This window comes from Agelaius tricolor, unplaced genomic scaffold (genome assembly GCF_023055355.1).
Source record: "Agelaius tricolor isolate 1412-34295 unplaced genomic scaffold, bAgeTri1.0.p SCAF_22, whole genome shotgun sequence".
NCBI classification, from domain to species: domain Eukaryota; kingdom Metazoa; phylum Chordata; class Aves; order Passeriformes; family Icteridae; genus Agelaius; species Agelaius tricolor.
This window is the reverse complement of record NW_027269282.1, coordinates 9,038,812-9,064,069: the sequence shown is the minus strand read 5'-3', so window position 1 is coordinate 9,064,069 and position 25,258 is coordinate 9,038,812. Positions and strand designations below refer to the sequence as shown.

The window sequence follows — 25,258 nt, the reverse complement described above, 5'->3', positions numbered from 1 at the left end:
CATCTCGGGACTGCTCTCATTCCCTGCCTTCTGCAGCTTTCAAACATTTTCCATCCACTCAGATGAAAATTTGTGTATCATTTACGGAACACGAACAAAATCCCTCTGAAGCAGAATTTCCAGCCTCGGGGCGAGTTGTTGTTTTTGGAGTCATCACTGAGCAAAGGCTTGAGGGAAATCCTATCCTCTGTAGCTGGGCCAACAACACTGCAAACTTAAAGATGATCTGTCTTTTTCTGAGCTCAAGATTAGGCAAGGAACCAGCCTCTCTCTACTGAGCCAGTAGCAGCAGTCACAAAAACTACTGAGTGTGGCAATTTTTTGGGGGTAATTGTTTGCGTTTTTTATTTTGATTCTTTCTTCTGGTTGACTAAAAATTCCCTTTCGTGTGCAGGCGTGGAATATTCTTCTGTGAGAGGAGAGCTGCCAAAACCTGAATCAGTCTTTTTTTTTCTTCTTCTTTCATTTTTGAAAAAGAGAGGCTACAAGTTAGGGAAACAGAACTGGGAAGTGCTGAGCCTTTTTCAGGGCTCAGCATTTTCAAAGAGGGATGCCCAAGGATGCAGCTTGCCCCCAGAGGGGTGGGAGTGAGAGGGAAAGGGAAAGCTGCAGGGCTGGGAACTGCCAAAGGTAGATTCTGTTCAAGGTTTCAGTGCTAAGGGTCAGCTGTCCTTGTGTATGTAACTGATGTCCCAACAGGGCTCTCAAACTGCACAGAAAAAGGAGGGGGAAGATCAGTTTATATTTTTATATTTATCAGTTTTAAAAGGCATTCATGGTGTGCTAAATAAAATTGAGAAAGGCATAGTAGTAACTAAAGTGACACAGACAAAGTAAAAGTCTGCATTCAGCCAAGTTCCAGTTTTGGTCCCAGGGGAGCTGTAGCCATAACCTGAAAACCATTATTTACCTCACTGTTGATTCCTAATTTGCCTCTGGGTGGGTGCAGCTGGGAACTGAGATCTCCAGAATCATGATATGGGGATGTCCTGGCAATTTTAATGTTATTTATGTGGCAGCAATCTTCTATTGAGCAGCATTTTGCTTCAAGGCACGTCTTGCCTCACCAGGGTGGGAGATTTATGAGCATCTGGAGCACAGCAGAACGGAGCACCCACTTCCCAGAGGATGTGCAGACATCCCTCCCACCCTCTCTTTGGTCTTTGTGGCCTCCACCCTGCTCCTTCACCCTTCCCTTTTGCACAGGCATAACTTACACCAGGATTATTACTTTTTTCTCCCTCTTCATATTCTCCTTTAAAGCTTGTAAATACAGTGGGTAGGAGTGGTTGTACCTCTGGACCACAAACCCTCCTAAATACCTTATAAAAACCACCAATTTTCAGCATGGGAAAAAAGACAGTGATAGGAAAGAGAAGCCATTGTTACTGAGCTGAGAAAAGGAAAATCAAGCTCACAGTGTGGTGAGCATCACTGTTTTCCATGTAACCTGTTCCACGATTTTTTTCCCCCTGACCCTGGGCTGTGCTACACAGTTCTGGTGCTTTAAGAACAAAGGGAAGGGTTTTGCCTGGGGGTATTTTTTGGTTATATTCTTTGCCAACAAGACCAGAAGCTGAGGTTTCAGTTTGCTGCAGCTGTGCTGGTGTGGATGGGGCTGTGGCAGGAGCAGCTCTGGCTGTGCCTTGCAGGGAATCCTTCCTGGGAGCCTGCAGGTGCCACAGGTTGGCTCTGCCCCGGCTCCCTTGGCTTGGGAGGATTTGCAAACGTGTTCCACCAAGGCTGCATCTTTTATTTCCACAGATAACTGCCCCATCTTTTATTTCCACAGATAACAGCACTAATTTAAACGTGATTTAATCAGGTGACAGCTTTTGTATCTGCTGCAGGTTCATTGAATTAACACCATTTAATAGATTTGCTTTTTGGGGACCTGTCTCTGATGCCTGTTTGGACTGACAGAAGCCAGAGATTCAACCTCCACCATGACATTAATGCTGGGATTTTCAGAGGCTTAAACAGCACCTAAACCTGCAGCTGGGGCCGGAGGGGACATTTTGCTAAATGTTCTCCTTGCTGCAGGATGGAGCCCTGGTGGCCTCAGCACAGGGAGGACAGGGACCTGTTGGGCCAGAGGAGGCTTGAGGATGGTCAGGGCTGGCAGTGAGGAAAGGATGGGAGGGTTGGGGTGTCAGTCCAGAAGAGGAGACTCCAGAGGGACCACAGAGCCTCTTTCAGCCCCTAAAGGGGCTCCAGGAGAGCTGGAGAGGGACTTTGGACTGGGGCTGGAGGGACAGGACACAGGGAATGGTTCCCACTGCCAGAGGGCAGGGCTGGATGGGAAATTGGGAAGGGATTCTTCCCTGGGAGGGGGGAAAACCTCCATTCCCAGTGAGCTCTGTGCAAGGGGGACACGGCAGAGCAGAGACCCCAAAATCTCCACGGCACCCTCAGGACCCCAAATCCCCATTGTGGCAGCAGGACCCTCAAACACCCATTGTGGCCAACAGACCCCAAACCCCAGGACCCCCAAACCCCCATGGCAACCCCTGGACCCCCAAATCCCCATCATGGCACCAGGACCCCCAAATCCCCATCATGGCTCCAGGATCCCCAAATCCCCATCATGGCTCCAGGACCCCCAAATCCCCATGGCAGCTCCAGGACCCCCAAATCCCCATCATGGCTCCACGACTCCCAAATCTCCATCACTGCCCCGGGACCCCCAAATCCCCATCGCGGCCCCGGGACCCCCAAATCCCCACGGCAGCCCCGGGGCCCCCGGCCCGTGCAGGGCCCCGAAGCACCGGCAGAGGGCGCGCTGGGGCCGCGCGGGGTGCGGCGGATTTTGGGGCGTTTTTGGGCATTTTGGGGTCCCTGAGTGTTATTTAGGGCTTAGGGGATCTCGGTGTTTTATTTAGGATTTAGGGGTCCCTGTGTGTTTTTTGGAGATTAGGAAATCTCAGTGTTTTATTTAGGGTTTTGTGGTCTGTGTATGTTATTTGGGGCTTAGGGGATCTCAGTGTTTTATTTGGGGTTTTGGGGTCTGTGTATGTTATTTGGGGATTAAGGATCTCAGGGTTTTATTTGGGGTTTAGGGACACCTTCCACTGTCCCTGGTTGCTCCAAACCCCGTCCAGCCTTGCCTTGGACACTTGCAGGGATGGGGCAGCCACAGCTTCTCTGAGCAAGCTGTGCCAGAGCCTGATAACTCTCAGAGAAACCAAACCAAACCCATTCCTTCCCTGGGAGGAGAGTTGTGGTAGACCCAGATATGACATTTTTTGTGGCCACCAAGGCAGCAGTCCCAGTGAAAATTACCTGGACTTTCCAATCGTGCTCATGACCCTGATTCTCTGCCTGTGACATTTTTGGTAGCACTGAGAAGAGCTGATATCATGGGGGTGCAAACACTGATCACTGGAGATCCCCTTGTGCTATCTGAGGCTTTTTGCAGCTCAGGAGGACCCCATGTACCCCCTGTACCTGCTGGGGGCAGAGGGACAGAAATGTGGGATCCTGAGCCTGCTGAGTACCAGGTGAGCATGGGGGGCTCCCTTGCTGTCCCTGTGCTCCAGGCTCCCCTGCATGGTCAGCAGCACAGCTCAGGTACTGAACACAGACAAAATGAATGTATCTGTGGAGGGAATCAGAGCATTTCTGTTCCTGACCAGCAGCCACCTTGTGTATGATACTTAATTTGACTTTTGTGGTATTTTTCCTGCACCCTGGATGCTCGGCTGTGCATTTGCTAGTGGCTCCTTGTGCTTTGGAAGCTGCCATGGGATGAAGGTGGGCAGGTGAGGCACTTTGGAATAACCACACTGGTTTAATGTGTCCAAAACACGTGGCAGTGTCAGCACTGTGCTTGTGTGTAGCCATGATATTTTCTGAAAAATCCTTTCCTTAGGATTTTTCCTCCTGAGAAGCTGAGAGGCCTCAGGAACAAAATGTAACCAATGGTTATCTGCTGCTGTGGAATGCAACAGGGGCATCTGGGATTGGGCTCATGTGTCATGTGGTTGTTTCTAATTAATGGCCAATCACAGTCAGCTGGCTCAGACTCTCTGAGACACGAGCTTTTGTTATCATTTTCCTTTTCTATTCTTAGCTAGCCTTCTGATGAAATCCTTTCTTCTATTCTTTTAGTATAGTTTTAATGTAATACATATAATAAAATAATAAATCAGCCTTGTGAAACATGGAGTCAGATCCTCATCTCTCCCCTCATCCTCAGACCCCTGTGAACACGGTCACAATTGTGCTGCCCTTTAGTTTCCAGAATGAAGAGTGAGGAGGCTGCTTTAGTACCTTACAGAGCACTTCCCTTGGGGATGGGCAATGTTGGCAAAGTGCCCCAGAGGTGCCCCAGGGCTGAGCAGGTCCAGGTGCATTCACTGCTGACAGGGAGCAGCTGTGAGCAGACACAAGGAGCCACCACTGCCCTCCCAGAGGGAGCAGCACATTCCCTGTGCTTCCAGCCACCTGCCAGGGAGCTCAGAAACCTGGGCCCAAAAACAGGAAAAGAAACAAAAAAACAGAAGCCCCGAGAGCTGAGTTCTGAGGGAACTTCACAGCTTGACAGCTGCTTTGTTCTGTGCCAAGAGGGTCACACCTGCCTGCTCCACTGCTCACCTGGGGAAGTTTGCATGGAAGGAGAGCCAAGTGTGAATCAGAATATTCATCACAAACACCCGTGGCACTGCTCCCAAATCAGCTTCACATGTACTGAGAAATGTGGGTCCTGTCCTGCAGCTCTGCCCTTTCCCTCCCATGAGTGCAGCAGTGACAATTTTTTATTCTTTCTCCATCTCTTCTTTAGCACCCACTTCCAATATTCTTCTTCCTGCACTCCAGGCATTTAATCCCCCTGCTGTACTCCAACTTACAAATGATTTAAAAAAGAATCAGAAGCAGTGAGTGATGTAACTGTGGCCAGACCTGGTCAGGGAGCGTTTGCTTGACGTTTCAAGCTGGTGATTATGACTGAAATCTCAGTATCTGAGCCACGAGCCTCTGGTGGAATCCAACAGTGAACGTGCCACGTGAGGCAAGTGTTTGACATCTGCAAATGGGTGCCATCTGTCTCTCCCTGTAAGAGCATTAACTGTCTAAAAAAGGAAAAGAGATGCATGGAACTTGGTCTGAGGTCAGAAGAGTGTGAGTGAGATCAGGGGTTTCTGATTGTAAAGTAAAATGGGGGATAGATTCACCCATAAGGTGAATATTTATCTAAGGTCTCATAAGCTCTTAAAAGTCTGTAACATACCCAAGATAACTCAGCTACCATTGGAGGCATCAAATCAGTAAGATAGCTTCTGTTGCAGTGTTGGAAACAAAAAGGTTCAATTAAAAGGCAAAATAACAAACAGAGAAAAGCTGAGCCAAGTGTAAGAAGTTCTTGCTCCTATTAAAACACCTCCCAAAAGCAATCAGTTTCTTTGTTCACTTCTTTTTCTAGTGAATTGCCCAAGCAGGATCTTTTGGCTTCTGTCCAATTAGCTGTCCCTAAGTTTAAGGTGAAGTCCCTGAGGCCTCTGAGATGGCTTTTTCACTTTGTCAAGGAGAAAACTTCCAGGCTTCTTTCCTTTTTGAGGGGACAAAGGATAGTTTTGTCACTCCATCAACAAAAAGCACATTCCTATACCCCCCAGCTCTTCTTGGGAACTGGGGGGGAGATAATTGCAGGTAACATGAAGTCACACCTGTAGATTTGGGGGAATTTGGGATGCACAGGCAATCATTGAGCCCAGCCTTCTTTTTAGGGCCAGACCAAGGCCTTTTCTAAATGAGGAACTGAGTAACATCAGAACAGAAAATTTTGACTCAGCTTTTTGCAATTCTACTTCTGCTCCCAATCCCTGGAGCAGGGACCAGAGCCCTGCTCTGTGCCAGGAACAGCTCCTTGCTTCTCTTTTCAGGACACACTTTGCTCCCGTGGTCAGGAGCAGTGGGGCTGGTGTGTCCATGCTCATCTTTCCCTTCTGGACTTCTGGGCCAGAGGAACTTCAGCTCTGCTGGGCTCCCCTGCCTGGCTCTGCCTTGTCAGGGATTTGGGACTGCCTCTGTTCTCAGGTGTTACAAGCCAGCACTTACCCCAGTTGCACAAGAACTCCTTTTTTAAAAGGCTTTACACCACACATAAAGGCTTTACACCACACATAAAGGCTCTACATCACACACAAAGTTTAAAGGCTTTACACCACACTTGGTCCAGGATTTGCTGGCTGGAGGGGACCCTGCTCTGTGGGCCCTGAGGCAGCTCAGAGAGGATTTGCTGAGCTCTGGGTGCTGTAGCAGGACTGCTGCTGTGTCCTGGCACACTCTGGACTGTTTCTAGCACAGGACAATGTGCTGGAGCAGTGGCACCCCTTGAACAGCACAGAGGAAGAGATTTGCAGTGCAATTCACTTTGCTCTTGCTGTGAGTGTTTGTTCCTGTCTGCTCATGCACTCAGTCTTACAGGAGAGCATCCTTCTGGGGTTTGATGCAGGCTGGGCACATCCTGAGCACCTCATCTGACATCAGGGGTGTGACTGTCCCCCAAACTATCCAAAAATTCTTTTTAAAAGAATCTAAAGGTTGGTAGATAAGGTGGGTAACTAGTGAAGCCTACACATTACTGAAAACTATGTTTCCTCTCCCTGGAGGATCCCAGGATAATGCAAAGTTGTGTATTAAACAGGATGGAGAGTTTTGCTGAAGAGAGAACTGCCTTGGCCCCACTGCAGGCAGTGATGACACGGTGCTGGAACCCAGGACATTGCTCTGGTTGCCCTGGAGGACTTGAGGCCCTGGCAAAGGGCTCAGAGACCTTGGCACAGAGTCAAGGATACCTGTACCTTCAATTTTAGCCCCTGGGAACAATTACCAACTTTGTGTGAGGAGTTACAAGCCACAGGAGTTTAAGTAGAATGACAGTTAATTTGCCACAGGGTGGAAAAGTAGAATTTTGGGGATTTAGAATGGGGGTTCAAGAGGCAAGATGGAGGAATTGGGGCTTGCCTTGTCCTTCTTCTTCTTCTTCTTGTCCTGCATCTTCTGCTGTGATGGTGGCACTTTTGGATTGCTTTAGAGTAGAGACAGACTATCAAACATAGGTGATAGGTATTGGAAAATTATTGTAAATAAAGTACACGTAGTTCTTAGTATAAAAGACTAACACCACCCCAAGGGTGGTCAGTGTGCCTCAAACCAACCTGCCAGACAGACCTCAGTGGGTTGGAGAGAGAATGTTATAGATAAGAGAAAACAAACAACTTTTGTGGAAAATGCCAATCACTTGTTTTTAAAATTTTAAAAGTTTAATAGTAATAAAATGGTTATAAAAATAGTAATGCAATTAGAGTAATAATAATTTGGACTATTTGAATTAGGACAATATGAGACAATAGAAACAAAGAGTTACAGATGTCCAGGTACCTCTTTCTGGGCAGCACAAGCCTGAAAAAGGACCCACGGTAACAGAGGATTAACCCTTAAAAACAATAGCCTGTTGCATATTCATACACCTCATCCATGATGCATAAATTCCATTCAAACACAGGATTCTGTCTGGTCATCCTCAGCTTCTTCCTGGCTGACTGAGGCAGGAAGAAGTTCATTTCTCCTGATAATGGGCAATAAATTCTCTTTCTCTGAAAGATTCAGGTGTCCTGTGGCTGCTGTCTCAGGGCGAGTCCTTTCTTTAGGAAAAAAAGTATCCTACATAGCATAGTTTCTATTTTAACATTTTGTTGTAACCTAAAGCTGTATTTAACACACTACTTAAGAGAATTAATACAGCATTACTTTCTAACACAACACATGTAATATTCATTTGAATATTTGCAAAAAGCCAATCATAAAATACACATTTTTCACACCTTGAAAACCAGAGCTGAGGAATCTCAACTTCTTCTTCGGTCGCTGGGAAAAAAGACTCTTTAATACCTCAGGAACCATTCTAGCAACACAAAACCCGAGACCACGGCATAGGAAGGAGCACGGCAAAGAGCAAAGCTCCAGTTTCAGGCTGCGGGAGCAGAACCAGACCCTCCCGTTAAAGCAGGAATGCGGGGCTGTTCCTCCCAGCTCCTGGAATTCACCCATCCCGCGCAGCGCTCGCACATCCATGGAGCGCCATCCGCAATTACAGGCGAAAAGCTGCTGGTGTCTCACTTGAACCGGGAAACGCTTTGGGGGCCAGCAGGGTTTGATAAGGAGAGGTTTGAGGCTGCAGGTTTGAATGGAAAGAGGGAACTCTTTACGAGGGCAGCAGCAGCAGCTGTTTCACACAGCTCCGCTTTGGGCCGGCACAGCGTGGGCAGCACCGCGGGCTCCTGACCTGGGGACAGAAGAACTCAGCGGAGCCAGCTGGGCTCCTCCTGCTGCTGCTTTCTGTCCCCTGGGCAGGGCAAGGCAGCTCTGCAGTGCACATGGCTCTGTCTCTGTCCTTCGGCTTGCTCCTGTCCTCCACCTTCTGCTGGGATGGTGGCACTTTGGGATTGCTTTAGGGTAGAGACAGACTGTCCGACATAGTTATTGGAAAATTATTGTAAATAAAGTACACGTAGTTCTTAGTATAAAAGACTAACACCACCCCAAGTGTGCCACGAACCAACCTGCTGGGCAGATCTCAGCAGGTCAGAGAAAGAATGTGTTAGATAAAAGAAAATAATCTTTGTGAAAAATGCCAATCACTTGTTTTTAAAATTTTAAAAGTTTAATAGCAATAAAATGGTTATAAAAATAGTAATGCAATTAGAGTAATAATAATTTGGACAAATTGAATTAGGACAATGTGAGACAATAGAGACAAAGAGTTACGGACAGTCCGGGTACCTTTTTCTGGGCAGCACATTTGTACCTGGGGGCAGTGACCTGCTCTGAACACTCACAGACAAAACCCAGCCCCTGCTTGTCTGCAGGGACTTACTGATCCAGGTTTGCCTGGAACATATCCCCACAACTGTCACTGTGATATTTTCTGAAAAATCCTCTTTGCCCAGGATTTTCTCCTGGGAAGCTGAGAAGCCTCAGAGAGGAATGAAAACAATAATTATCTGATTGCTGCTCCTGTGTTTGCTGCTTTGGAATGTGGCTTGGACATTGTTTACCAACAGGTGAATGCTTGGTTGGTTCCATGTGAATTATTTTTAATTAATGACCAATCATGGTCCAGCTGTGTCAGACTCTGAGGAGTCAGTCACAAGCTTTCATTATCATTTCTTGCTAAGCCTTCTGATGTATCCTTTCTCTTTCTTTAGTATAGTTTTAGTATAGCATAATATGATTATGATATGATATGATATAATATATCAACCTTCTGAGAACATGGAGTCAAATTCTCATCTCTCACCTCATCCTGGGGACTTCACAAACACCACACAAAACAACTGTGGCCCAGGGTGTATCTGAAAAATTTTGGAAGGATGACTAGTAAAAAAATTAATTTTTTCCTCTGCCAAATGGGACAAGGAAAGGCTTTTTGGGGAAAATTCCTTTCCAGGAAATCTTTTTGATGCTTTAAAATTTTTTCTCAGGTACTCCTAGCAAGGCCACATTATATTTCTATGTGAAGGTACCATTATGTACACAACAGCACTGCAAACCATCAGGGCTGCAGCAGCAGGGATGACTCACAGCTCCATTACTTTGTGAGCACTGTGGCATCTCTGCATGCAAATTGCTACTGCCAGCCTCACATTTGAATTTGTGTGAGGCTCACACAGAGCTGTGGACACAGACCCTGCTCTGTGAGGGCTGCTGGGGGGCGGCTGCAATGGCCACTCACAGGGAGAGATTTGTTCTCTGCCTGAGAATTGTTTTACCCTCAAATGAAAAAATGACAGAGCAGGTAAAAGAAGGAGTGTTACAGTGGACAGAGAAGGGCTGGCTGGGAATGTTTCCTGTCCCACTCCTGACATGCTGCTCCACCAACCAGGGGGGGGTTGAGGGTGCTGCCCTGCTGTCATCTGCCAGAGAGCCTAAAGCACTGACCTGAATCCAGCTGATGGCCTCATGGATCACACCCAAAGCTCTTTAGCTCACAGTCAGGGCTCTGAAAACGTGCATGCAAGTGTTGGTGGATACCCTGGATTGATAAGGATCTCTGGCTCATCCAGGGCACCTGCAAGTATTCGCATGAATGCATTCAGAGTGGGCAAACGTTTATGAACACATTGAATAAATGAGAAGCCTTGGAGGGTGAGGGGATTGCAAATGCCCTCTGTATTCCTTCCACAAGCAGCAGTGTGCACAGCAATTACTCCATGATGTGTGATGGAGAAGGGACAATTCATCCCCCAGTGCCAAAGCTCTGCATGCAGCGGCCCCAGGGGGCAGTGGCTGGAGGTGTCCCCTGTCCCTGGGGACAAAGAGGAGCCCTGTGCTGCCAGAGCTCCTGCTGTGCCACCTGTGGCAGCCACATACATCCCAGCAGATGATTCCACCAAGGTATCTCCCAGTCCAAGCTGTGGAGCTGCTCCCTGGCTGCCCTTCCCCTGCAATGTGTGGGCTCTGGGCTGTTCAGGGCAGCCATGGCTTCTTGCTGGGAGCATTTGCTCAGCTCTGGCTGAAAGGAATCCTGCTGTTTCCATCATCTCTTGCCAAACTTGCCCTGGTGCTGGGCTGTCTGAAGGCAGAGCATCCCTCTGCTGACACACACAGTGAGGCAGTTTGGGTCTCCTTGGTTCTCCAGGGCTGGAGCCCATCTCCAACCACACTGAGGAAGCCAAGAGGCACGGGAATTCTTGGGAGGAATTTTTTATTGCAGCTTCCGACACTGTTTGTTCATTGTGTTAACTTAACTCACCTTTCACCTTGCTGAGCTAAAGCCCTGAAGGTTTTGGTGTCAGGAATCCCTGTCAGTCACAAGGGCAGTGATCTGCCTGCTCCAAATAGGCTGAGTGACGACTCCTGCCCTGGCTGCTGATCCTCCCTAATTGCTGCCACGTCAGCAGCCACAGCAGCCTGGCTGAGATGACATGGGACACTGTCATCCCTGCAAATTCCCTCTCACCTGAGCCCTCTGCGTTCTTGCTTCACATCTGCCCACCTTCTGTGGGGAGCTTTCAGGGCATAAAAGCAGCATTAATGGTTTGAGGGTCCCAGAGCTCAGCACAGGCATCTCCTGCTGGGATCTGTTTGTGCTGGCACTCAGCACCACAGGCTGTACCCTGGCACCAGGGTATGCAGTAGAGGAGAGCTGGGAGAGAGAGTTCCTCTGGAATACACACAGCTTCCAAACTCCTGGGAGAGAGAGTTCCTCTGGAATACACACAGCTTCCAAACTCCTGGGAGAGAGAGTTCCTCTGGAATACACACAGCTTCCAAACTCCTGGGAGAGAGTTCCTCTGGAATACACACAGCTTCCAAACTCCTGGGAGAGAGTTATTCTGAAATACACACAGCTTCCAAACTCCTGGGAGAGAGAGTTCCTCTGGAATACACACAGCTTCCAGACTCCTCTGCATCCTGCTGAAATGGAGGGCCCTGCCTCGACCCTGTGCCTGAGAACCTGCTACATAAAACACTGCAGAGTGTTTGGCATTGCTGAAAATCCACCTGAGCTGGGGCAAAGCCCCCTCTCCAGGAGCTGCAGGTGCTCTCGTAGGACTGTGAAACAACAGTGGTCAGACAGAGTCAGCAAGTGTGCCCTGCCCATCATCCCAGAATATCCAGGCTTCCAGGATGTCAAGGTTTGCATGCCAAAACTCTCTTTGCAATATACAGTGACTGCTACCTATTCTTCTGCTGCATGAATAGTTCCCTTATGTTCTGGGAAGCTGATGTTTGATATGATAATAAAGTCTGAGCTGTGGTTGGGTGTAGAAAAACTTAAAATTGAAAGGCTTTAATTCTGCTACATTTTAAAAGCTGATTATTATTTTTAGGTTGATTTTATTTTTTAAACCATTTTAAAAAGTTTGAGTTAGGAAGACTGCTTTGGTCAGGTTTAAGTGTCCAATTACCTAACTTATTCCAAAAGTACAACCACTCCAGGCAGGGACATCGCATTTGCTGGGTCCCCTCCAGAGTGAAGTGTGATGGGAGATCAAAAACTCAAATGCTTTTCAGTTTACATGGCATGTCCAACCCACTATTTCTCATTTGAGCTCAATGTTGCTCATTCATTAGGAGCAGGCAGCGTGCCAGGGGCTGATGATGGAGTGCCCCACTGAGACATTGCTGGGCTCTCAAACCAGATTTGTGGCTGGACCCTTAGTGAGGATCTAGACTTAATTAGAGATTGTCAGAAACTGCATGAGTGATGGCTTTTTTTTTTTTTTTTAATACCAAAGGCATTGTCAGGAGTAATAAATGATTGCAAAATGTTCCACGACCCCGCTGTGGCTGTCATCCACATACAGTGTAGTCTTTCTTTTTATTGATCAGAAACAGTAATATAATATAAAACAGTTCTTCTCTCAAGCCAAACTGCTGAGGTTTTCAGAGAAAAAGGCCATGGCCTGGCCTAACTTGCTGTACAGAAACCAGCTGTTGCTCCTGGTAGCTTGAGACAGGCCAGGGTGTCTTGGAGTACCTGGGAGAAAGGTGGGAATGGCAGAGCAGGGACTTTGAAAACCCAGAGGACATTAAACTGTGGAAAGGCAATCTTTTACATGGTGAGCTTCTGCCAAAATTTTATCTCCCAGTCAATAAAAGGTCTTATCACATGGATGTTCCCCTGAAATCAACCTTAAAGATGCCCAAGTGTATCAATGGGGGCTGGGCCAGGTTTTTCTTTACTATTTAAATAATTTGAGTACTGATTTGGCTGGTTGTAAAGGAGAGAGGCATCCTGCAATGGGAAAAGAGGAGAAAAAAAAATGCATATTGATGATGATGATGAAAATAATAATAATAATAAACTTCACAGTTTTAAGATGTAGAAATGAATGTATATTGAATGTGAAAAATGCAATTTTGTAAAAGTACACTGAGTTCAGCAGTTACCTGGGATTAAAGAAGGTGGGGGGAAATGAATCTCTTTGAAGTAGGATCAAGTTTTGCCTTGGGAAACAGCAGCTACAAGCTAATGGGATTTGAAAAAGATAAACCTAAAGTTCTGTTAATACAGACAAGCGAGAAATTAAAGAGTTAGATTTTCACAGAGACAACACAAATTGTGTCCCAGTCAGCTGGAGGTAAAAATGCTCAGCATTAACCTCAGCCCCCTGGACCTCTGTTCCAGAGAGGGATTGGTACCAAACTGCTTGGTCTTCAGGCAATTTGGATTAAGAATCTCAAACATCTCAACAGCTGTTTATTGTATGCAACCTTATACCTTCGATCCTATTTCTATTTAAGCCAGCATATCCTAACTCAGATTTCCTTCTTCTTTTTGCCCCCAACCCTGCCTTCCCCCACCCCCCCACCTCTCCCCCTTTAAAACAGTTATCAAAAAGTTATTTGGGAAATCCTGCCTTCAACCAAGTTTTCCAGGACCTGGAAAGAGGGAAGAGGCTCAGTGACTTCCCAAGGAGGGGCTCCTTACCCCATTGCCTGGGGAGCTGCTCTGGAGGCTGCTTGAGAGGCCACCAGCCCACCAGCCCTGGCTTCCAGGACAAGCCCCTGCAGGAGTACTTCAACGAGAGGCTGATGGAGCTGGGGAGCTACGAGAGCAAGAGGTGCAGCAGGAAACCCAGGGGCTCTGCAGAGAGGAGCCAGAGCCCCTTGCTGGAGCCCAGGGTGTGGCGGCGCAGGAGCGGCTGCGGCGCCGTGCGGGTGCTGGGCCAGGAGGGAGAGCAGCCCTGCAGCCCAGCACAGCAGCACAGCCACAGGGGAATGGAGAGCAAGGCTCAGCAGGAGATCCAGAACATCCTAAAGGTCTACTCTGGAGACTTCTTGGAGCTTTTGACAGTGCCCATCACTGCTCCTCTAGAAGCGCTGGTGCAGGAGAAGTGATGCTGGAGATGGTCGCAGATTTTCGTGCAGCCCTGGAAGAGTTGGGTCCTGCTCTGCACCACTCTGATTTTAGCTCTGATGCAGAAAGGGGCTTGTTTTGGGATTGTTCTTGATTAACATTGCATATATTTGTTTTCAGTTATTTCCTGGAAAGAATCGGCATGATTGAGCCGTAGGTGCAGTTATAGCAGTGTTCTAAACACACGCATGTTACAGCAGTGTACTCAACATATGCATGTATTCCTAGAATACTTAAGTTGCCTTCAAAAAAGCTGATTAGTGTCAGAGGAGTAGCTTGTTTCCTGCTGTGCACTTTGTGTTAATTAATCTGAGGAAAGGCTGTTGTATTCTGACTCTATTTCACTTCTTTTAAGCCCCTTGCTTTTATCGTGACACTGTGGCCCAACTGATTTATGTTCTTACTGTGACTTATTTCTGACACAGATGCAAATAGTTGATAAAAAATTACTGATTTTCAGTCATTGCCATGTAATTACGAGGTGGATCACTGCAAGAGTCTGATGCATGAGGAAGCAAACACAGACATAAGATCTACATTTAAATATGATCAGCCATTATGGTTTCATTTGCAGACTCAAAACCCCTTGACTCAAAAACCACCACAGGGGCAAAGAGGAAAAAATGCTGGATTTAAGTTAGAATGATGGAATTAAGTATGAAAGAAGGCTCCTTCCCTCTTTCCTTCTGTAAATACAAGAACCATATAGGGAATTCCTAATGTAATCTGAACTTCAAATTGTTTATTGTATTTTAATGTTTATCGTGGTCATGTAAGTATAAAATGTCAGCTGCAGCTGAATCTTTTTACTATGGGAAATGTCAATGTTTAATTCCACAGTGAATATCAGACCCAAATGAAGCAATGATTTTAAACTTCCAGAAAGATCTATTACTGCCTGTGGTATCGTCAGCAATAAATTCCTCATTATAGTTGTGGTTTGAATAGATGTTTTTCTCTTTGCTTTCAGACTTGTTTTAATGTGATTTAACAAGTAAACCATGGCCCTGGCTATACCCAGCCCCTTCCAGTCTGACTCCTCTCCATCACTTTTCCCTTCTTGTGCCTCTGTTTCTTCAGCCCTGGTGAAACTTGCCCCCCCAAGTTGTCTTGTCCCTTCTGCAGGTCACATTTTCCTTCTTCCCAACACCTGCTTGCATAAATATTTCTTCTGCATTGCCTCCTCAGCTCTTGGCCTCATGTTTGTGTTTTTCAGACTTTGAAGATACGAGGAAAAGGGAGGGCAGATTAAGGAACTTCTCACATCCCTCTGCCACTTCCCTCAGGAAACAACCAAGAGTTTCCCCCCTAAAAAAAGGGGAAGGGAAACATGTAAGACTCATTCCACATCCTTTTCCCCATCCTGGGATCAAGATAATCTAAGGGAAGTGAGATAGGATACTGAGAGCTCTCAGTTCTTTGTGTGTGGGAGAAAACACTAAATATTTAGGCCAAATGAATTTTTCTGAATTCCCAATTGTCTTCCTGCTGCAAAGGGAGGGAGCAGCCAATTAGGTGAGATTTTCCCTGCAGGAAAATATTTTTATTTTCAAAGATTTAAATGGAAGTCTGAAACTCATAATGTATTAGCAGATGCCATTGAGGGGATGCATCTGGTTTTCATTGTGAGTTTGCCAGAGGTTGGTTTCTCCTCTAGGAGTGGATGCACAATAATAACATGGTATTATGTGAGGGCATAATAATAACAGTGCATGAGGAACAGTATTAATGGGACACAGGCAACCTTAATTCTTTCATTTCTTAAACATGTGGCTTTGCACACTTGGATGTGTCCTTTTGAAGTTTGGTTTTGCAAGTCATTTCCCATCTACAAGCTTTTCAGAAAAGGGAAACTGCCTGCCTTTTTGCTCCTGATATGTTAATGGCTGTCACACTGCAATAACCCCAGATGAGCAGGCCTGGAGCATCCTGAGCCTCTCTGCAGATCTCTGTCATTTAAGTGAACAGAGGTATGTGGAGACTTGCACTGTCAGGGTGAGACTGATATTTGCTGACAGCAAAGGAAAACAAAGCTCCCTTAAGAAAAAAAATTAGCAGCAATAAGCTGCAATTAAAAAGAAACCAGAAAACCAGGAATTTTGTTCTCTGAAAGAGTGGTGAGGCTTTGGAATGGGTTGCCCAGGGAGGGTGGTGGAGTCCCTGGAAATGTTCCAGAAATGACTTAATGCTATGGTTTAGTGGACAAGGTGGTGTTTGGTCAAACGTTTGACCTGATGATCTTGGAAGTCTTTTCCAACCTTAATGATTCTATGGTTCTGTGATTTACCCAAGCATCTGTAAATGGGTTATTCAAGCTGCTTAGCCTCTGGGCAGTTCCTTTTCTCTACTCAAGACAATTCAGAGCATCAGTTTTTAACAGGCCATATTTAAATTTTAGTTTTTACTTTTACTGAATACCAATTGTGAAATAGAATTTCAAAACCCTAAAAGATAGACTCTGACTTGGTAGAAACTTGTAATGTTTCCTCCCCTAGAAAGACCCCATAGACCTGAAATTTCAGAGTCAGGCCCATTTATGGTATTTTTCATCTGTAAAGCACCCCGAGGAATTATAAAAAGTTGACGTGCCTTTTAAATTGGATTTCCTTCAAAACAGTGTCATGACTTTCCTCTGAGAAGCTGCACATCCCATGTCAGAGATAGTGGAAAAGTCTAAGAAGACTAAATCTCCCTGGAGGGAACATATCTAGATGTTGCTGCACAGAAAAGACATGAAGTTACAGAGAAAAAAAGCCCCAAAAAACAACAAAACACCAAGAGCTGTTAAGAGAAGAAATAAAATTTCATCTCACAGCCTCTCAGATTGTTAAAACCTTGTGAAAAATGGCTTGGGTTTGTTTAGAGAGTGATAATATGCATGACCTGAATCTATATAGTCTATTACCTTGGGTTTTACTGAGCTTAGCTGTTGGATGTGGCTGCTTCTTTCATGCAGATAATCTGTTTTCTCAATGTTCTTCCGTGCAACTTGATGCAGACACTGCTTGCCATTGGTGGTCTCATAAAAATATTCTTTATGCCTCTTTGAAAAGTTCTTTTTTTCTCCTCTTAAAGGAAAAGCAGTGCACCATCACTGTTGTGCTGGTGATTTTGCAGCCGCCCTTTATCTCTGTTTCAGATGTTCCTCCATGGAACTCTGCACAGCACCTTGGCTGGTTGTTGTTTTATTTATTCTCCAAGCAGGGCCTCATAAATCAGGCAGTGCTCACCTCTCTTAAAGCAGAGCTCAAGCCTTGATTTTGTCACCTTCTCCCTGAACTTACCCCAAAAGCGGGAAGGGAAGGGAAGGGAAGGGAAGGGAAGGGAAGGGAAGGGAAGGGAAGGGAAGGGAAGGGAAGGGAAGGGAAGGGAAGGGAAGGGGGTATCAGGTGAAACACGACCTGATGAGAACAGAACCTGCCCAAAGTGAGGTCCAACCCCAGGCTGGGTCCCTCAACCTCTGTGGGGAGACAGAACACAGAAACCACACAAAGCCATCCAGGAAGAGATGGGCTGCACCCCACCCTCCCTGCAACCCTCTTCAGGATCCAAAGCACCTGAGGAATCTCTGCTTGATTAGGTGCCTCATTAAAGCAAAACATATGGTTTCCATGTATTTAAATTAAGGAATTTATTAAAAAAAAAAAAAAAGCCAAAAAACCCAATCAAAACAGTGGTTTGATCTAAATACAGCAGCACTGTGACATTACTAGGACATTATGTACGAAGAATCCAAGCAGCCATAGAACACAGAAGCCTTTATCTTCAGTAACAATCTCAAAATGAAACTAGCTTCATCAAACAATGTTAAAGATCTCCCTGGAAAGAGAAACAAAACCAAACAGACCCTCCCCACCCCTAACCCTTTGGATATTAGAATGACTTTTTTTGTACAATATCAACAGCCACTAGCTCTTCTAATTGAGAACACTTGCTTTAGTTTATTACAAAAATGATCTGTTGACTCAGTTATGAAAGACAACTTTTAACATTGCTTTAGAAGTGTCTGCTCCTCTTATAGACTACAGTATTAGAAGTGCTTAAAAACATTTACTCCTGGATATGCTCTTGAAATTCAATCAGAAGGATATTCTGTGTGTGTTTATATACCAAATATGATTTTTAATTTTTAAAGCAGGTGAAAAGACTAACCCTAATATGAAACTGCAATTTTACAATTTAATTATTAGTCAGATATGGGCAACCACATGATAGTTCATGAAATCTTTAGGTCTATCTACATTGCTCAGAAACACAAAATAAAGTTTTTACAGCTTTCAGCTTCAAAAGGCTAAAATGCTCAGTCTTTTAGAAGAGTGTCCAGTGTTTGAAAGAAATGCAATTAAGGGAGACCGCATTCAATACACATGAAACAACTCGTTTGACCTTGCTAATTAACACATCCAACAGCTGCATGTGGGGTGATGAGAAAGGAAAACACATTTGCCGTCCAGCCACTACCTGAGATGTTTCTTCTCTGGGAGTGAATCTTCTCTGCAGGACCACTCCAGAAACCCTGGAGTTCCCCTCTGGAGCCCACTGACCTCAGGCACTTTTGCTCTTTTTGCCTCTTTTGCTTCCAGACCCAATCTGCCCCAGATCCACGTTTGGGACTTCACACAGCACCTCAGTCAATGGGTGCCTAGAGAATCCTTTGCAGGCTTGGCCAAAAAAGTTGAACCAATGAATGTTGTTTTGCTCCCTTCCTCATAACTATTTATCTCCATTCAAAAATCAGAGGAAGTGTTTCCATGTGAATGCCACGCTTACTGGCCAGCTCTTCAGCAAGAATTGAATACTTGAAACATTTGCACTGCCACCTCTTTGTCTGCTGGAGATGTCTTACAGAAGTGCAGTTTGTTCTGTTTCAGTATCTCTAAGGAGCTAAGACAAACCAATAATAAAAGAGTTCTAATTTAGGAGAGTGTCTCATTAGTCATGTAAATAAAGAGCAGCTACACTAAGCCTATTTCATTTAAATAATAATACAAAGACTTGATACTGATCTGGTTTATGCACAGACTCCAAAGTGCTTTCCATTGACAGACAGAGAGCATCCCTCCGTGTTTGGGAATGCGAAAACAAAATTGCACTGAGGTTTGCCCAGGGCAGTGAAGAAAAACACAGCCAGAAGAGGAATACAAACCATCACTCCTGGCTCCAGTACATAAAGCAAGGAGAATACATATGTGCCAGCAGTAATATTCATGTTAATGAATAGGCAGCAATCTGTTTAAAATTGCTTCTTTCATAAAGCCCATTTGTCAGTACACCAGCTTAGCTGATCCAACTGCAGCAGATTGTATTTGTATTATCACAGAGAAATTTGGGGGAGGTCAGCCCATAATACTGTAGCATATTGTTGGCTTTCACCTTCTTTGATGAAATTTTTTCTTTTCCCCAAAGGAAATAATTTTAAAATCCTCTGAACCGATTTCTTTATCTTTTCAGTTTTTGCATTTAAGGAAAGACAATTATTACCAGCCAGCACTTTAATATTATTTAGTATAAAAGGAAGTGTGTCCTGCCCAGCACCCAGAAGAGATGTTTTAAATTGATGCAGACTTTCTCTTAACTTTACATGAGGGTGTTAGTAATTATTCTCCTTACTCTAAATCTTTAGTATTATTTTAAGTTGAAGGTCATATGTGTGAAAGGCTTGAGAAAGACAACTCTGGAACTTCCTGATTTCCATGGAGCCGCTGAACATTTGATTCTTCCAAAATTCACTGCCAAATGAACCTCCCTGAAGCCTGAGACAGACTGGGACCATCCTTGGGCAGGAGAGCCTTGAAGTGTGGGCTTCTACAGCTCCTGCAGGCTTCCACGTGATGGAAGAGGGTCCACATGCCAAGAGACAGAAAGGATGCTCCTCCAAAGAAAAGTCCAGTCTTTCCAAGATTGTATGGGAAGTGCCTGACAAATGATCTCCTCTGCAGTGAGCAACTTCAGGGAATATCACAAACATTAACTGAACAAATCAATGATCACAACTAATTGTGGAGCAGGGGTGAAAACACCAGCATCTTGTTCACAATGGAGCCCGTTCCTGTCCCATGGATGTTGGTGAGGAGCAGCAGATGTGTTCTGGGGTTGTGCATTTATTGCTCTTCCAGAACAGCCTGTGCAGGGAGCTCCTGGCTGATTCTGTCCATGCAGGCTGGGGGATTCCTGCTTGCCTCATCCAGCTCTCCCCTCTGACCCTCAGAGGGACAACATTGCCTTTGAAGCATGGGCCAGCCCTTGTTCCAGGTCACTGCAGAAACTCTGACCAACACATGGTGGCCCCAAGGAAGGAGGTGCTGCAATGTGGTGCCCCTGCACCCCTGCTGGAGATTCACACCCTGTGGGACTTCACAGCCTGTCCTCCAGAGCTCACAGCTTCTGTGTCTTCCTCACCCTGCCTGTGGTTTTACCACTAATGCAAGTTCATTTCCTGCTGGTTCTTTCAGTTGAGGCATGGCCACTGAAAAAGGTCAGCTGGATTTGAAATGTGAGCAGCGAATTCAAGCGGGATCCTGAGGTTTGGGTGAATGACCTTAAGAATCACTGTCTTCAAATCTGGTGCTTTACTGGGTCAGCCAAGTTTGATTCCTATTGCTGATGGCACTCTCAGCTGTAGTTTCTGGGGTGACTGCAAATTGAGGTGGTACCAAGCTGTGTTTATGGAGAGCTGTTTTGTCTCTGAGCTGGCAGGAACCAGCAGGGCCAGGTGAACACTGAGATATTGAATTCTGCAGCTCCCTAACTCTCACTTTGATCTGCACTACCTGCTTGGTTTGATTATCTTCACACCTTTCCCAGCTTCACAAGCAGGCTTTTGTTCAGAAACAACATCTGAGTCATGGCCATTCTTGTGAAAAACCTCTTTTTAGATAATCCAGGTCAAGAGTGCACATCTAAGAGTTTATTTTTTTTTCCCTTCATTATTCATTTGTTTAAAAAAAGCCTCACATCCAACAGTGGGGAAAAAAATGTTACAAGACTCAAGTGAACCTTGAGACACTGTAGGAAATGAATAGCAAACACCTGACTCATGAAAGTCTGTCAACTAATTAGTGTTCATCAGACTCCTCAATAAAGATTTAAAAATAAAAGACATGCTTGCATAATTCAGGATCAGATTGGAAACAATTTCTGATTCTTAAAAAGAGCTAAGTTTGCTCATCTGTCTATTTAAAACAAGCAACCAGACCTAAGCATATGCATTTTTTGGAAAGAATTTGGATGCTAACTGAAGAGGAGATAAAGAAAATGAATCAGTCTGGAAAGCTATTACAGAGCTACTCCTTTCTACTCCTTTGTTACCTGCAAACTCACCTCAAAATTCACCTGGAATCAAAATACTAAAAATCTTATTGCAAATGCTCTCCAAGGTTGTGTGACAAAACTGTAAGTTTTTTTCAAAGTTCCCAGGGGTTTTTAAATTCGATTCCATGGAGCCAATGGCCAAATGCCTGTGAAAGCCTGGCTGAGCAGGGCACTGCCTTGACAGGGCTTCAGCCCTGAGTTCTGGGCCCAAACTGCACCTGGTCACACAATGGAAGTGCAAGGACTGTGCTCCTACTCCAGCTTTGAGTGCAAGGTAAGCTGAAAAAATAAACAAAAAACTAACCCCAACAAAAATAAGAAGGAATAAAAAAGAAATCCTGCAGGTTTTGTTGTTGTAGCCAAACCATGACAAGGAGTTCCCTAGGACTGGTCATTAGCACTTCTGATGGATTTTAAGCCTTCCAGGGCTGGGGGCTGAAAAGTTCTGCTGCCCCAGCATGGTAATGCTGTTTGTAGTTTGTAGAAACACTGCAGGGATGAAATCTCTGTCTGCTGGTGGTGTTTTGTGTCTTTCCCCTTCCTCTCTCACTGCTCCAAGGAGGTTGGATTCAGAGGGGCTCCATCCCAGGCTTGGTGCCTTCAGGTGCACAGCAGCATCCTTCTTCCATGCCATGAGAATTCAGGATACCCAGCCCTAGCATCACACCCTGCAGGTATCCAGGGAGAATGAATGCTCTCACCCTTCCAGGACTCTGCATTGCCCCTAAACTCCAACTGCCAGAGTCCTAGAGGTGCTGAGTGAGCTCTGTCCTGGCTCAAAGGACAGCAGGACAAGGCACAAATGCTGTCATTCACTGCTGTCCCTAAAATGTCATCCACCACAGGTTAAGGCTGGGAGAATCTAAAAGATATAATCAACATTTGCAGTTTGTGCACCAGCTTTCAGTAAGGGATTGGCTGCTATTTCTCAATACTAGGAGATGGTGAAGAATGAAGATTTTCATCTTCACTTGCCAAATTAGCAACATCTCCAAAATCCTGCATCTTCTATGAGATCTGCAATGCCACCATCTGGCATGGGAGAATGGCTGAAGCCTCATCTCCCTGTCTTGACTCTTCTCTGTCAGCTGCTCTATGCAAGTCCCTGTTCTGTCTCTCTGTCTCACAACTTCAAGCTGCTTTGCTATGTCATTCCTGTGTGTTTCTCACCCAGGGATTTGCCACCACTAACCTTCATCCTTTTCCCCCTCAGCACTGGCCACACAGAACATGCACGTGGCAGCCTAATGAATTTTGGCTTCCTTGGACCCTGGGGTAGCTCCACTGCTGGCTAACAGGATTTTAGACACACCAGGGTGGCTTTCAGATGCTCCTGATGACCCAAAGGTTTAAAAAATCCGTATAGTCTAGCCAACATTGTAAAGAGTCTGGGGAACCAACACAGCCTACAGACACTTTGGGCTGCAGTTGTGGGCACAAAGGTTTTCCAGTTCCTGTGGAAGGGAAGTTACCATATTTTTGGCCTGATGTTCTTAACAATAAGGAGTGAAATACTTGAGAAGAGCCTGATTCTGATGCCTGAGGTACTGCTACTGATCCTGCCTGATCCTCCTCATCCTAATGGAGACAGAGTATTTGTCAATGGTTAAAGGATCCTGGACAAAGAATGATGGAGCTGGGAGTGGGAGTTATTATTTCATACTGGCATTTCATTCAGTTGAGGATCTAATTGAGGGGATGTGTCAGGGGGTGTTTGCATGACACATGGAAGTACTTTAAGTGCAGGCACAGCCCGTGGGTTCTGCTACTACCCAAAAGCAGCTCAGATCCCACTCTGAACCTCCACAGCTCAGCTCTACAAAGCTGTCACAAATCTCATGGTTGGCACAAACCAGACTGCTGAACTTCCCTCCTGCTGCCTCTTTGATGTGGGCAGCTGTGGAAAGACCTTGGGCTTTTGCTCTTATTTCAGCAGGTGCAGGTTTGAAGTCCTAGAAAAAGAAATGGACATTTGCTTTCCTGGTCACCTCTCCCTCAGCTTTGTTCTGCCTGTTGCTAGAAACAGCACAAACACTAGGGAAGGAAAAGAGCTTAAAACAGGGCTCCCTGTCTAACTGAAACCCTTTGATGGAACAACAACATAAGTGCAAATCTCAGCTGTGCTGGTCCCAAGACATCACAAACCATCAGCATAGCAAGTTGCATTTTTGAATGCATCAATATCTTGTCTTTTAGCATTTAATGCGAGACATTACAAACTAATGAATAGGAGAAATGTATGCAGTGTTGCTGTAAACCAAATATACAGATGTAAAATAATTAAGAATAAACTGTTCCATAAAAATGCATGTCAATAAACCCCCGTCTGATAAAGTGATTTATGAAGAATTTTCTAGAATTGCTAAAAAGAATGATTTCTCGTTTGAGGCTCTGGAAGTCTTGAGTCACATTTTGTTTCTTTTAAAAAAATGTCTTAAAACACATGGCTTTACAGCTGCTGCTTGGAAAATATACACCTCCAAAGTCTGACTTTCATTTAAATACAAATGTACAAAATGTAAACTGAGACAATAGAGAAATTTACAAAACTTTTCTTTAAAAATAATAAAGACAAAATTCAGTTCTAGTATGATGCTATTTAAATACGTGCAAGTAGTCATGTTCATTGAATTTCTATTGCAATGTTCTAAAGAGACAAATTTGATTCACACAGTCTTGAGTGCCACCTCCAAAAACAGACCTGAGTGGAAATTTCTTCTTAAAATGTGAGGCTCCACTGGAAGGAATGGATGGAAAATCTCCAATTTGGGAGATCCAGATTTTCTTTCTTTTCACTCAACGGTGGAGGCTCTCTCATCCACAGAAGCTCCAGAGATTATAGTGGAAGGATGCAACATGTTTTTTCATGGGGCTGAGCTGGAACTAGCTGCTTCCAGTGGAGTTTGAACTTACGTGATTTGAATTTATGTGATGATTTAAACTGGCCTTTGAATTTGGAGAACTCTTTGAATTGTTCTGATGCTGTAGGAAGAGGAAGAAAATGACAATTAAATTTCCATAATATGCCATGCTTTTATTTTTAATCCAGCATTTTTCATTTTATGATACTGGCCGGACTGCAAGATTCTTCCTTGAAGACCTTCAGATGCAAAATCCTCTTCATTTTCCTACCTGTAGTCTCTCTAGGTCAGCAGAACCATGGCAGTTCTTGAGCAATGCAGCAAAGAAGACTCACTCCAGCTCCAGGAGCCAAATCAATTCACTGCAAAATGTCAGTATCTGCTAAATCTGACTAATACAGTGGGTACCTGCCAATGCTCAGGCATGGCTTTAACCCTACAGAAATAGGCCAGTCTAAGAATGTGATTGACATTTGCAGGTGGTGCCTTGGTGTCTCATGAAAGCTGCAGATCGTGTTTCATCCAGGTGGCTCTCTTCTTTATTATCTTGCTTTCCTGCCACAACTACCTCCCTCAAAATGTGCATTTTCCTTTTTATTTTTTAAACACACAAATCAAGGATTTTCACGAGGAGCTTCTTAAAACCATGGAACAGTTTCAAAAGGCATTTCAGCATAGCACTGAAAAACAGGTTGGGTAAGAAGTTTTCAACTGCTGGAAACAAAACTCATGAGCAACACTGGTGGAAAAAAAAATCACACAAGGTAGATGAAAAACTTGAGATGTGGAGGAAAATGTGAGAGCCAGCCCTCTCTAAGATGAACTGCCCTTCTCCTGGCATAAATATCACCAGAACAGGGCTGTGAAAGCAGGCATCTACAGGAGTTTTCCTGGTCTTAGTCATAAAAGATCTCACCTGTCTCTTAAATATTCTCTGCAGCAATCCTTTCTTGGGTGGCTCTGGGGGGTAGCTTTTGTTTAGGTCTGGTGAAATAGTACCATTTGGTCCAAACACATTCAGCTCCTTGAAGCACTCTGTTTCTATCATCTAGTGGAATATAGTGAGAGAGAGAGAGAGAAAAAAAAAAAGGGAATTATTCATCTGCACTAAATAAATTCCAGTAGTGCTAGGTTCTTCAAAGTCAGCAGTGTGTGAGGAGAGTTAACAGTTGATTCCTGCTGGTGTATTTGAGGGCAAACAGAGAGTATGAAAAGC

At 45.0% G+C, this 25,258-nt stretch overlaps 1 protein-coding gene across 2 annotated transcripts in view; it reads right to left on the bottom strand.

The window, feature by feature from the left end:
• Positions 1 to 17,482: 17,482 nt before the first annotated feature.
• The window catches only part of GRK5 (G protein-coupled receptor kinase 5), a 153,888-nt gene continuing 146,112 nt past the window's right edge, over positions 17,483 to 25,258 (bottom strand). For both annotated transcript variants that reach the window (XM_071445971.1, XM_071445972.1), the window contains 2 exons: positions 24,959 to 25,090; positions 17,483 to 24,163 (listed from right to left, as the gene is read on the bottom strand). In XM_071445971.1, the coding sequence (XP_071302072.1) occupies positions 24,065 to 24,163; positions 24,959 to 25,090 (231 nt within the window). In that variant the 3' untranslated portion in view covers positions 17,483 to 24,064. The remainder of the gene's footprint in view (positions 24,164 to 24,958; positions 25,091 to 25,258) is intronic.